This window comes from Macaca mulatta, chromosome 10 (genome assembly GCF_049350105.2).
Source record: "Macaca mulatta isolate MMU2019108-1 chromosome 10, T2T-MMU8v2.0, whole genome shotgun sequence".
NCBI classification, from domain to species: Eukaryota; Metazoa; Chordata; class Mammalia; order Primates; family Cercopithecidae; genus Macaca; species Macaca mulatta.
Genome location: NC_133415.1, coordinates 98,508,725 through 98,523,196, shown reverse-complemented (window position 1 = coordinate 98,523,196; position 14,472 = coordinate 98,508,725). Strand labels below are relative to the sequence as shown.

The following is a 14,472-nucleotide window of genomic DNA, read 5'->3' as shown; positions in this document are numbered from 1 at the left end:
GTAGAGACGGGGTTTCACCGTGTTAGCCAGGATGGTCTCGATCTCCTGACCTCGTGATCCGCCTGCCTTGTAATCCCAGAGTGCTGGGATTACAGGCGTGAGTCACTGCACCCAGCCATATATTAATCTTATATCTAGTCACCTTCCTATGTTCTCTTGTTATTTCTAAATAATTTGTATGTGGTTCTCTTTGCCTTCTACAAAAATAGGCAGTTATCATCTGTGACTAATGATGATTTTGTGCCTTCTATTCCAATTATGAATGCTTTAAATTTCTATTTTTTAACATTGCTCTAGCTAGAATCTTTAGTACATTGTGGCATAGAAGCTGTGTAGTGGTCATCCCTGTCTTTTTTTCTTGTAGATTTTAAGGGAATGCTTCTAATAGTTTCACACCTGTAAGAATGATGTATACTGTAGGTTTTACTTAAAAAAAAAATGCCTACACTTTATCTTGTTAAGGATACTCCCTTATATTCCCAGTGTGTTAAAAATGTAAAATGTCAGAATTTGAATTTTGTAAAACTATGTTTTGCATCTGTTGGGATTATCACATGGCTTTTAAATTATTATACAGTGAATTATATTCATAGTTTTTTCTCATTTTTACTCTTGCATTTCTGGGATAAAGTTGCTTATACTAAATAATCTTTTTATACACTACTGAATTTAGTTTGCTAATATGCTGTATAAGATTTTTCTATCTACGTTTTGTGAATTAGATTGGCTGGTAATTTTCATTTCTCATGCTCTCCTTATTTGGTTTGAGCACTAAGACTATATTGGCCTCAAAGACTGAATTCAGGAATAGTCATTTCTAGTCGCTGGATGATTTCATATAAGATTGAAATGATCTATTTGATTGAACTTTTCTGAAAATTGTGTGGACTTGGTGTTTTCTGTTTTAGGAGATTGTTTCTACTTAGTAAACTTGTTTAATGGCTTCCTATTCCTTCTTCTTCTTTTTTTTTTTTTGAAATGGAGTCTCGCTCTGTTGTCTAGGCTGGAGTGCAGTGGCATGATCTTGGCTCACTGCAACCTCTGCCCCCTGGGTTCAAGCAATTTTCCTGCCTCAGCCTCCTGAGTAGTTGGGATTATAGGTGTGCGCCACCATGCCTGGCTAATTTTTGTATTTTTAGTAGAGACAGGGTTTCACTATGTTGGCCAAGTTGGTCTTGAACTCCTGACCTCATGATCTGCCTGCCTCGGCCTCCCAAAGTGCTGGGATTACAGGCGTGAGCCACTGTGCCCAGCCCCTATTCTTTCTTTTTTCAAATTTTATTTTATTGTGGTAAAAGCACTTAACATGAAGTCTACTGTTTTAACATATTTTTAAGTGTATAGTATGTTTTTGTTGACTATAGGTACTGTGTTGTATACTAGATCCCTAGAACTTATTTCTTTTGCTTGACTGAAACTTTATGCCTGTTAACTGCTAATTACCCATTTCACCTCCACCCAGGCCCTGACAACCACTGTTTCACTGTTGATTCTATAAATTTTACTGCTTTAGATTCTTCTTATAAGTGGAGTCATGAAGTATTTATCTTCCTGTGACTGGCTTTTTTCACTTAGCATAATGTCCTCAAGGTTCATCTATGTTGTAACATGTTACAGAATTTCCTTTTTTAAAGGCTGAATAGTATTCCAATGTATGCATATACTACATTTCAAAAAATGCCTTCATCTGTCAATGTAATAAGATTGTTTTCACATCTTGGCTGTTGTGACTAGTGCTGCAATGAACATAGAAGTGCTAAGTGCTAATATCTCTTTGAGATCCTAATTTCAATAATTTTGAATAAATATTCAAAAGTGGGATCAATGGATCATATGGTAGTTCTATTTTTAATTTTAAAAGGAACATTCACTCTGTTTTCCATAGTGGCTGCACCATTTTGAATTCCCACTAACGGTGTGCAAGGGTTTCCTTTTCTCCACATCTTTGCCAACACTTATCTTTTGACTTTTTGATAATAGGCACCTGGCAAGTGTGATATGATAGCTCATATGGTTTTTATTTGCATTTTCCTAATGATTAATGATGTTGAACATCTTTTCATAGACTTGTTGGCCATTAGTATGTCTTTGAAAAAATGTCTATTCAGGGCCTTTTACTATTTTTTAATTGTGTTTTTTTTTGTTATTGAGTTGTAGGAGTTCCTTATATATTTTGTATATTAACTGTTATCAAATGCATTTTTTACAAAGATTTTCTCCATTCCATAGGTTACATTCTCATTTTGTTGATTGTTTCCTTTGCTGTGCAGAAAGTGTAGTCCCCCTTGTTTATTTGTGTTTTTGTTTCTTGTGCTTTTGGTTTCAAATTAAAAAATCATTGTCCAGACCAATGGAACTTTGTCCCTGTTTTCTTCTAAGAGTTTTACAGTTTCAAGTCTTATGTTTAAGTCTTTCATCTATTTTGAATTGATTTTTGTGTATGGTGTGAGTTTTCCCAATATCATTTACTGAAGAGATTATCCTTTCCCTGTTGTATATTCTTGGTGCCTTTGCTGGAAGTTAGTTGACCATATCTGCATGGGTTTAATTCTGGGCTCTGTATTCTGTTTCATTGCCATATGTGTCTGTTTTTTATGCTAGTACCATACTTTTTGGATTACTGTAGTTTTGCAATATAGTTTAAAATCAGGAAGTGTGATGCTTCCAGCTTTGTTCTTTTTGCTCAGAATTTCTTTAGCTATTCAGTGTCTTTTGTAGCTCACATGAATTTTAGTATTATTTTTTCTATTTCTGTGAAAAATATCATTGGAATTTTGATAGATATTGCATTGAATCTGTAGAGTAATTTGGGCATTATGAACATTTTAACAATATTAATTTTTCCAACACATGAACATGGGATATCTTTTCATTTTTTGTGTCTCATCTATAATTTCTTTTATCAATATTCTGTAGTTTTTAGTGTACAGATCCTTCATCTCTTTGGTTATATTTACTTCTATTTTATTCTTTTTCATGCTATTGTAAATGGGATTATTTTTCTTGATTTCTTTTATGGATAGTTTACAGTTAGTGTAGAGAAATTCAACTAATTTTTGTATATTGATTATTTTATCCTGCACCTTTATTGAATTTGTTTATTAGTTCCAACAGATATTTTTGTTATTGAGTCTTTAGAGTTTTATACACATAAGATGCCATCTGTAAACAGAGACAATTTTCCTATTGTCTCTGTTTCCTTCTCCTTTCATACTTGGATGCCTTTTATTTCTTTTTCTTGCCTAATTGTTCTGGATAGGATTTCAAGTATTTTGTTGAATAGAAGTGGTGAGAGTGGGCATCCTTGTCTTATTCCTGATCTTAGAGGCAAAGCTTTTAGCTTTTCATTATTGAGTATGATGTTAGCTATGGGCTTGTTATATACGTCCTTTATTATATGGAGGTACATGGCTTGTATACCTAATTTGTTGAGAGTTTTTACTATGAAAAAAATGTTGAATTTTTCTCAAGTACTTTTCTTTTCTTTCTTTCTTTCTTTTTTTCCTTTTTGAGACAGAGTTTTACTCTTTCATCCAGGCTGGAGTGAAGCAGCATGATCTCAGCTCACTGCATCCTCCTGAGAGTCAAACAATTCTCCTGCCTCAATATTTTAGCATTTTATCCTTTCTCCCCTCATTAAAAGGTACTTACTTATTGAGCTCCTACTATATTTCAGTAACTATTCTCAATGTTGGGTATATAGAGACGAATTAAACAAAGTTTTGTCCTCAAAACTTGTATACGAGTCTTGGCTCTGAGCCTGGAAAGCAGAACCCATGAACAAACAAGATTTCACCTTCAAAATTGTAAATTCCATTCCTAACACAGCCAAACCCACCTTTCCCAGCAAACCTAAAATTATGTTGCATTGTTGACTAAGCACTTAAAGGAGACAATGACAGAGTGACAGGGGTGCTCTCCAGAGGGCCACAGTCTTCATATTATTCATATTTATCTTCTTCCCAGGTGACAGCAAGAAAAGGTGACTCTTCTTTCATTGTGTCTCCCAAGCCTCCTTATTGACTTGGTATAGCCCCTACTGAACTACTGATCTTTCACCATCTCTGCTGGGATGGACTTAGAAGATAACTCCCAGCAAGAATTTGCAAGATATCCATAAGCATCGTTATTTTTTGACCAGTTTTATTCTGGCTTCATTGTGGCCACATTCTTGTCTCTTAGCTTTTCATCTTTATTCACTCCCCTGGGGAAGAGTTGGACCTACCTATTAGAGCATCTTTTCCAACATTCCCCATGCCTGTCACTTGTTCTTAATAAACTAAATAAACTCATGGTTGGCTGAAGCATCCCTTCAAGATTTCATCCTGGAGGGTCAGCCTGTCCTGTATGGTTATGTGTCAGGTACTTTCCAGTCCGGCCATGTTACCTTCAAAGCAAGTTCATACTGCTGAGTTACTGGTTACTTAAGCCTCCCAACCACCAGACTACAATCAAGAACTTAGTGTCACAAATTATGTAAGGTAAGTGGTGTTATCTCTATTTTAAGCATGAAAAATTCAAGTTTTGAAGAATTTAGATGACTGGCCATAGTAGCACAACTATGGTTAAGTGAAAAGTCATGGTGTATAGATTATATTCACTGATGAAGGGGTGATAATCCATTTTTCTTCTTCCTTAATGCCATTCCTTATATCTCACCCTTCGCAGTAAGTCCTCAAAATGTTAACAATAATCATAACCATTCATATTTCTGTCACAGTGCGTACAACATATTTTTATGCATATTATATCATTTGATCTTTTTGTATAGTCTTGTCAAAATGAAGAACAATTGCTTATGCTGTTTTCCTAATGAGGAACACAAGGCTCACTGGTACAGAGGTGAAGTAAAGGAGCCAAGCAGAGAAAGGCCCAGGCTTTGTGGAACTTGATGCTTGTATAATTATGGATATCTTGTTTTAGAAAAATAATGCAGAACTACTAACGCAAAATTAGGCACGTAAGTGAATATTTATTTGAAATGAAAAATAAATTGCAACAAGTTACAAACTTACAAAAGCTTACGAACACATTAAATATCATGAATCCCAGAAAAATAACACGCTTTATTATTATTATTTTAAATACCTTCATAATACCTTTTTAATATTTTGTGGCTAATTATTTTTGATTGTCTCTTATGACTATAATTTTTATATCATTTCTATAGAGAGAACAGAAGGATAATTCAGTCTTTGCTCTAGCATGGTTGATCAAAAATTTAAAGTTATGGTTGGTAGTTTAGGAAAGATTATTTCCATTCCCATAACTTATCAGTAATGCCACATCTGTCATGTCCTCTGCAGTTTCTGGCTCAGGTGGTGCTACGTGCCTGGGGCAAGACCTTGGAGAGTTCTAGCCCTTTGATTTTGATTTCATGACACCTTATTGCAGCCTCTTAGTCACTGATCCATCTTTATCAGGTCCTCACCACCCCCACTGTGTCTGTCCTGGGTTCATGATATGGCCATGAAGACTTGAAGGCTGGCCCCAGGGAGGTTGCTGTGCAGTGTCTGGTTGATATTTCTCCCTGAGGTTAAATTTGGGATCAATTAGCCTGATGAGTGGAACCTAGGACACGTAATCAGTGAGGGTTGTCCAGATATTGATGTGATAGGTCCTTAAGACCACCACCAGGGCACAGACAGCATCCCTGGACTGGAACAGTGCTGTTTATCTCTATGCCAAAGTGGGGTTCCTGCTTCCTCTCCTCATTCCAGGAGGAAAGTGTGCTGAGCTTTGGAAGGGGCTCTTGCAAGTGTTGACCTAAAGTTTAAGCTTCAAGAGTTTTATGGTAGATTAGCCTTTATTGCCAAGCTAAAAAATGATTTGCAAGTTAGATATTGGGCCTCCAATTTCTTGCTTCTCAATACCTTCCTAAAGGTGGACCAAGAAAAAACTTTGTAGAGGCCTGTGGGGAAGGAAACATAATTAGTCCACTTGTTCTTCTGGATTCTTTAAACATTCATGGGTGATATCATGTTGGGTCTCTAGAGAATTACTGTCATTGAATTGTCTCTTGTCAGGCTATGCTTAGGAACTCCTTAAATAAATAGCCCCCAAAAACTTTTCCTGGAGTCTAACATGAGGCTGTCATAGAGGGTGCCCTCTGTCATGATGACCTTTAATTAGCCATCATTTTTTAGCCATCAGCTTTGTGTAGCTTAAAGCAATGCTTTCCATTAGAACTTTCTGTGTTCCATGTTTATAATGTGCAATATGGTAGCTACTAACCACATGTGGTTATTCAACACTTGAAATGGAAAGTAAGGCTAAGAAACTGATTGAATATTTTATTTTATTGTAATTCATATGAATTAACATTTAAATAGCCTCTTGTGACCAGTGCCTACAGTATTGGATAGATCAAACTCAGATTATTGAAACAGTGATAGCCAACCTGTATGTAAGAGACCTTCCTCACTCAGGTCAATTTGAACCACATATGGTCAGTTTCTGGTAGTAAAAGAGTCTATAGATTTTCTGAACAGTATTTCCTGCCCTGGACCAGGGGTCACTAGGGAGTGAGTCAGATTAGAATGGTGTCATTGAAGAGAAGAGCAAGATATGGACAAGATAATTTTATCTTGGGAAAAGTTCATTTAGAAGGGCTGCAATTGGAAGAAAAGTAGAATTGTGGGACTAGGTGACCACACATTTCCAGGTTGGTAACATTCATAGGGGATTTGCAGAGGGAAGCAAAGTCTTCCATAGTCACTCACTGGAAATTTAGTAGAGGAATTCAGATCTCTGTTAAATTAGCCTATCTTTCATCATGAGATTTAATCACATTATTTTGATGCAGTACTTTTTACCTTGTTCTCTCTTAAGAAGATATTTTGAAGATCAGTGAATACTGCGTTAACTTAAAACAAGTGCAATGTTCACTGATCACTGACTCAGAGAAATTAAAAAGCAACCAACCAAACAACTGGAGTTTAAGGTAGAAAGTACACTGTGATCCCTTTATAAAACAGGAATTTTGGATAAAGGAAGAATTGACAAGATGTGGATAATAATACGTTCTTCTTATATTCTCTGCCAGCAGTCTTCTATGTGCTTTGCATGTGTCCTTTTATTTCATCTTGATGACACAGCTAAGGGTTAGATATTTTCCATCTGCATTTTACAGATGGACACATTGGGGTTCCGAGGACTTAGGAGGTGCCCAGCATCACCAGGTCAGCAGGCCAGAGCTGGACTGTGTCCCAGAGTAGCTAGGACCCTTGACCATAGTACAGAGATATTACCCCATGTGAATGGATACCATCGGGCTTTCTTTTTTTGTTTTTTTAGCATATTGTAAGTTTTCATAAGTAAATATAGTTTTAAGAAAATAGTAGGCAGCTGATATTTGAGGGACTTTGGACTGTTCAGTGAAGATTTTCTTTGTAGGGAAAACTCATCAAATGTTAGAATTGATCTACTTTTTGTCAGCCTCTTCTCAACCCTATTTGAAAAGTCTGAATTGCATCCTTACTATGTGCAAGGCCTGGCGCTAGGTGCCAGGGTTCCATGGCAAAGAAGTCAGACACAGTTTCTGCTTTTATGGGACTCATACTCTAAACAAAGAAAATGCTAACTTGAACAATTATAAGAAAGTCTGATAAGGTTATGGTAGGACAAAGATAGGGCACTGCAAAAGACAAACAGAGGGACTAATTCTGTCTGGAGTGAACCGGTGAAGTTTCTATGGAGTGTTTAATTTAATAGGAACCTTGAAGCATGAGTAGGAGCTCATCAGCAGCATGGTGGGCTCACTAGAGCCTGGGCAAGTGCTCATGTGCCTAAACTGCTCCACTGGCCTCCACCTGCTACTATTTATCACGTTCCTTTGTACAGGGTTAATTAAAGGACTAAGATGAAAGACCACCATTCTAATTTGGAACATCTGGAGACATCAGAAGGCCCATTAGAAGACCCTAAACTTCTAATTTTTTCTTTCAAATACTCTGAAACAAAATCCACCAACTTATGAATACTATCTTTTTTTTTTTTGGTGGTGGAATTCCACAGGACTCCATTTTGTTCACTATTCTTGAAGCATCAGTAAAATAATAAAGATGATTCCCACTCCCTCTTTTTTTTTTGAGATGGAGTCTCACTCTGTTGCCCAGGCTGGGGTGCAATGGCGTGCTCTTGGCTCACAGCAACCTCCGCCTCCTGCGTTCAAGCAATTCTCCTGCCTCAGCCTCCTGAGTAGCTGGGATTCCAGGTGCGCACCATCATGCCCAACTAATTTTTGTATTTTCAGTAGAGACGGGGTTTCACCATGTTGGTCAGGCTGGTCTCGACCTCCTGACTTCGTGATCCGCCCACCTCAGCCTCCCAAAGTGCTGGGATTACAGGTGTGAGCCACTGCATCCGGCCCACTCCCTCTTTTTTCAGAGAAAAAACTGGAACCCAGAATGAGTGACCTTGTAAGTGAGTTGCTGACAGTTTCTACCTTTGCAGAGACCAAGTTCTTCCATCTACATGACCTTGTGTTGTCCTCCCAATACCCCAAGGCATGGATGTTTTCTTCATCTTTCAATGAGGGAGGTGACTGTCTCAGAGAGGTACAGTGAGCAGACCAAAGTCTCAGAGCGTGAAGGGCTCAGCTTGAGTCCTTGCCCAGGGTGCTGTTAACCCGGAGGCTGGAAGAGCTTGTTCCCTGACAAAGCCTCAGATCTGAGTGCCCTGGGTTCCCCCTGGGCCATGACTTGGTTCCTCATGTTGCTCTGTGTTGCAGAATTCATGCTGGACTGCACCCTGCCCCTTTCAGGGAGTGCAAAGATAGCCCTTGGAGGGGAATGATGGAGGAGGGGGCAATCAGGTAATGAGAGGCCATTCTGATCTTGTGGGAATGTGGTGCCCCTGATGAGGGTACAGGAAGAAAGTGAGCATCCCTGGGAATCTCACACAAGGAAGGCCAGACCAAATCCCTCTACTTACAAAATGCGCTAGGAAATATGCCTCAGTTGGTAGGCATGATGACTTCTGAGCCCTTGGGTTTGTATCTGTAGAAGAAAAAGATTTTCAAATATTAACTGGTGAAGTTTTATTTTTAGAGATATATTTTTTTCTTTCAATTACTTCCACCATTAACATTAAACCATGAATCTCAGTTCTCTCGCTATAGGGAATGCAGAACCTCAAAAAACTCAATGACACCAAAGAGTTATATATATACTTCTGCATTCCAACGTAGAACATTGAAAGATGTGGAATTTAATTGCAAGGGCTAGTCTCTTCAAAAAGAAGTGGTTGCCTAATCGCCAGCATTCACAGCAATTATGTTGGCAAGTAATGTTTTAAAGCTTACATGGATTGTCTATTTTAACCTCACTATTATTATTCCAGTCTTAAAGATGAGGAAGTTGATGCCCAGAGAGAGGTTCATTAGCTTGTCTAAGGTCACTTATCTAAGAAGTGGTAGAGCCAGGATTTGAGCGCAGGTGTTTGGCTTTGAGCCCATGCTTAATCACTCTGCACATTATCTCATATGCTGGGTATTCTGCTCATGGTAGGGAATACAGCAGGGAACAAGACTGCCAGGCTTCCCTCAAGAGGCTCATTGGTTGAGTCTTTCACTGTGGGTCTTTTGAAATTTCATTTGGGCCTTGCAAAGCAGGAAAAAACAAGAGTCCTTATTTTACTCATGAGAAAAAGAAAGTAAAAAAGAAGGAATTGTCTTACTCAAGGTCATAGAAAGACATAGTTGCAAGATGGGATTAGAAACCATATGTCTCATCAGCACCCTATGTTCTTTCTGTGCCCTGGGAGCACACTCCATTTAGCAGGCTTGCGGCTAGTGTTTATGTCTGTACAATTAACCAAAACTTCCTTTGGGCTGGATCTCCAGAGCCCAAGAACACTGGTGGCCAAAGGATGGTGTCTTGTGAAAGGAGGGCAAGCAAAAGTGTAGGACAAATTTTGCTTTGGGATTTTGGTTACACCTGCAGGTAGAGTGTCCCTGGGATAAGGGTGGATTCTGGGTCGGGGGAAGGTCTGTGGATAAAGGGATTTGTGGGTGAGTTCAGAGAGGCAGAGACAGAGATTCATGGATGTGGTGATGGGATGTGGTGATTGGGAGGGGAGGAGGGCTTTTCTAATCAGGACTTTTATGGAAATTGCCCTTGGCATGTTGGCAACATGGCCACCAAGAAAAAAGAAAGGAGAGATCCAGCACAGTTGCTGGTAAGAGACTCTTCTGCTGGGCTCCCACCAGCAGCTCTAGGATCAGGCCTGGATATGAGATATTCTTACCTCTTGCGCTTTTGAAGTGTATCTGATGAACAGACTATCCCACAGAAGGATGAACAGCACTGAAATCCTTTCTGGCAATCTTCCTGCATTGTACACAGTTGAGTACAGTTTTCAGGCGCTGATATGCAGGGTGGAGGTTCCAAGATATACTCTGGAACACAGAACAAGTAAGAGAAGGGCCTCACCAACAGGCTGGAGTAATGTTCAGAACTCAGAAAGCCCAGGGAACTGCCAGGAAACCTGCCACCCTCATCTGCCTTGCATGGTTCCAGGGTGGTGGCATCAGGTTTGTCCTCAGCTGCTGCCTTCGTCTGAGTTCTGAGCAGGGAAGCAGGGCATGGATATTTTTTGATCAAGAATAGAGTTCGGTAGAACCCTGCACCCACTGGTCATTCACCATCCTTGTAGTTCAGATGCCAAGTCCCCATTGACTATGGTTGGATCGATATCAAGGGTATTAATGGTGTATGTGGTGAACAAGAAAGAGGTTTGTACGTTCGTTCTGTACTGACTCATTGTGTGTTCTTGAGCAAGTTGTAGAGCTTCTTGGTAACAACATAGTTTACCCTGGGGTTAACCTAATGTGGGTTATTTGTGTATAGGAATAATGAGTGAAAGGTAAGTTTTGGTAAAGGATGAAGACCAAGCAGTAAACTGAAGGTACTGGATCAGAGAGCTGGGACCCAATTCACAAATAAGTTCTGAGAATGACTTCTTTCGTGGTAAGAAGGGTGGGGATTTCAGAATGGGGTTCAAATATTCAGCTTCTTTTTCTTCCGTGGTGTCTCTCAGTCAGGAGGCCAGAGCACCAGGATGCCCCACTTTCTACTGTTAGAGAAGAATAAGCATCTTTATGTTTACTTCCTATTTCCTCCCTTACCCCCAAGTATTTCAGTTCAAAGCTAAGACCTACCTGCCCTGGGAGATTCTTTCCTAAGGCCACAACCCACAGTCTCCTTTCTATTCCTGGACTCTAAGGATGGGCCCCATTAACCCCTTTCCCCAAGCCCTTCCAGGTCCTAATTTTTGTATCTTGTGACTCTCCCTTTCTTTGGGGGCAAAAGTCAAAAGTGGGGCATTCTATTGCCCATCTGTGGGTCTATTGCTCTGCAAATATTTGCAATTAGAAGGAAATCTATAGGATATTATGATGGTTTGAAAGGAATGAATGAAGAAAGAGGTCATGACTATAACTGTAGAAGCAAATGGCACCAGAATTGGGGTAAAATAAGCTGAGGTCCAAGCTGTTGACAATTTAACAGAGACCAATAACTAGTACTCACCCCTGGCCTCTCAGCTCTTCTGTAGCTCACTGGGGCACTGCAAGAAATTGGAACTAGTCCACACTTTGAAGAGCCTGGGGCTCAATAGAGCAGTTTAGGGATAGACACCATGATCCAGAGATCTCAGAGAGGTCACCCTTTTCAAGTCTTGACCCCTCTTCTGGGTATCTGGTCCCAACTTCACTCACAGCACTTACCAGTCTTTTAGAAAGCCTCTTTGTGCCTTTCCTCAAATTCTGATTTTTCAATTAACTCTACCCTGGGCACTCCTGTTTTCTTGTAGCTTGCTCAGTCCCTCTTAGTCCTACAAACCTACATGACTTTTCTGAAACTTCTAAAGCAGGATCTAGCCTCCCTAGACACATGAGCTACCACACATATCCCTCTTCTGAGCCACCAGTATTCTGAAGATGTTTTCCCCATAGAAAAGTGGATGTATGATGAATAACAGTTCTTTTCCCACTTGGTATTGGCTAAGGTCAACATTACTATAGCTAGAGCTCTTTTGAGTTGAGCTGGGCAGTGGGTGGCTACTGAGATGGACTCTACACTGTCCCATTGATGCTAATTGCCGGTAATTCTGCAGTACCTCTGGAGTTTGAAAATGTGGAATAAAATGCAAAACTTCCTTTCCTTCCTTCCCAAAACATCCTTCAAGGCCAAGATTATGTAGATTCCAGCTTGAGTTCTACCAACTTTGTTGTCTCTCTGTTTTAATGCTTGAAAAGGGAATCCAAGCATCCATGAAGGAGCCATGGGCAGCAAGACTAAGCTGGATGATGAAGCTGATCACGTTTACAGCATTTAATATTACTGAGCATTTACCATGGTTTAGTAAGAGTGAGCTATGTCTGCATGCATTATCTGTTCTCCTCCAACGATCCCCATATAATTGTGTTCATTATAAGGATAAAAACCTAAGACCCAGATACTTTGCCCAAGGTCACTCAGCAACAGAGCAGGGATTCAAACCTAGATCTTGCCAATAATAAAGCTTGGGCCCTTGAACATGACACTGTATTTTTCCAAGAGGTGTGACAGACTGTCAGCCCTCAGATTCTCTCCTGTCCACAAATGTTACTTCCCTCCTTGGGCCCAGACCCAGCACCTACTCAGAACACGCTCCTTGGGACTCCCAGGCACCAGCTGCAGTGCTAGGCAGAACACCACCAGGAACTGGAGAGGCAGCACAGGCTTCATGGTGCCAGTGGGACGGGTGAGTAAGTTCTGGCCAAGGATTGCTGGGTTTGACCAGGCACTGCTGTGACGAGAAGAGAAGGAAAGAGGGCAAAGTGGAGGCCCAGTGTGATTAGCCTTTCACCGTGTACTCCAATCAAAGCAGGCAGGGCGGAAATCCAAGCACCTCCCAATCACACCCACTCCAGGGTCATATAGTGTTTTCATATCCTCCTTTATCCCTCTAGTCTTGACCTTGCTATCTCTTTCATCTGTATCTAGATCTTATTCATATCCCTTAACATTTTAAATAATTTTTCCCTGTGGAAATTGTACATGTCTTTGTTATATTTATTCACAGAGGATTGAATTTTTTTTTTTTTTTTTTTTTGGTGGAGTCTCACTCTGTCACACAGGCTGGAGTACAGTGGTGCGATCTCGGCTCACTGCAGCCTCCTCCTCCTGGGTTCAAGCAATTCCTGAGTCGCTGGGATTACAGGTGTGTACCACCACGTCCGGCTAATTTTTGTATTTTCAGTAGAGACAGGGTTTCACTGGGGTTATCCAGGCTAGTCTTGGACTCCTGACCTCAGGTGATCCACCCTCGTCAGCCTCTCAAAGTGCTAGGATTACAGATGAGAGCCACCGTGCCCGGTCTGAGGCTTGAAGTTTTAAAAGGAAATTGTAAATGGTATCATAACTTTTCAATTAATTCCTTTTGTTTACTGCTCATGTAGAGAAGTTAACTTTCCAGTTGGCTCAAAAATCTCCACCATAACAATTATTTGACTGAAACCAACAAACATTGACTCTTCACTTCCCTATTTTATAGTCCTCCCCTCTAGGTGATTACTTTTCTTTCTATCAATGTAGGATTCAGAACCTGTCATTTAAATCTCCTTGTTTGAATCTGCCTACAAAAACTGCAGCCCTGAGTGAATCCAACCATCAATTTCATTGAAGCTTGAACCTAGGCAGATATTTGTTGCTGGGGGAAAATAATTCAACTGTGCTACTAAACAGCACAATAGATGCACCATCACCAGACCAAAAAGGGTTTGGTAGTCTTACTAAGTTTCTTCAACTAAGTAAGCCAGGGTTCCCACTTTTTACAAATACTATTTCAAACTTGCTTTCCTCTCTTTAAACCTTGGATCTTTTCTTCTTTCAATGAATCTGTAGCTAGTTAGCTTGCTAAATTCTCCCGTTGTTTATTATGGTTTCTTTGTGTGTTCTCTTCAGTGTTTATCATATCCAAATAAGAACAGTTATAGTTTTCTTCTTCAAACTTTAAGCCATTTTTAATGCCTCACTGTGCTGGCTAGGCCCTTGAGTACATCATCATCTGTAAGTGGTGATAGTGTGTATTTTTGTCTGATACCCGATTTAAAATGAAAACTTCTTGTTTTCTCTTTTAGAACTGTCTCCACTTTAGTGTCTCATAAGCACCCTCTATCAGGTTTAGAAAGTTTTCTTTCATTCCTAATATAACAAGAAATTTTAAATATGTTTATGTCAGATTATGTGTATTGCTTTTTTCTGTGTATATTGAGATGATAACATTTTTATCTCCTTTAATCTGTTAATGCGTTGAACATTCAGATTTTCAAACATTAAGCCATTTCTATGGTAATATAAGGTGATCATTAAATATTATCATTTTTATATTGTTTGGTTCAGTTTGCTATTTTGGAGGTATTTTACATCTATGTTCATAATGAACTGGGCCTGTAATTTTTCTCTCTCATATTGTCCTTGCCTGGTT

At 39.6% G+C, this 14,472-nt stretch overlaps 1 protein-coding gene across 2 annotated transcripts; it reads right to left on the bottom strand.

The window, feature by feature from the left end:
• Positions 1-5,039: 5,039 nt before the first annotated feature.
• WFDC13 (WAP four-disulfide core domain 13) lies at positions 5,040-13,218 on the bottom strand. 2 transcript variants are annotated; one of them, XM_077948891.1, is made up of 4 exons: positions 12,644-13,218; positions 10,249-10,399; positions 8,935-8,999; positions 5,040-8,856 (listed from the first exon to the last, which is right to left on the bottom strand). In XM_077948891.1, the coding sequence occupies exons 1-3, from the start codon at positions 12,729-12,731 to the stop codon at positions 8,957-8,959; spliced, it is 282 nt and encodes a 93-aa protein (XP_077805017.1). In that variant the 5' UTR covers positions 12,732-13,218; the 3' UTR covers positions 5,040-8,856; positions 8,935-8,956. The 2 variants fall into 2 exon arrangements, with proteins under 2 accessions (XP_077805017.1, NP_001180375.1); NM_001193446.1 differs by lacking the exon at positions 5,040-8,856 and having other exon boundaries at positions 8,957-8,999; positions 12,644-12,731.
• Between the last annotated feature and the right edge of the window lie 1,254 nt (positions 13,219-14,472).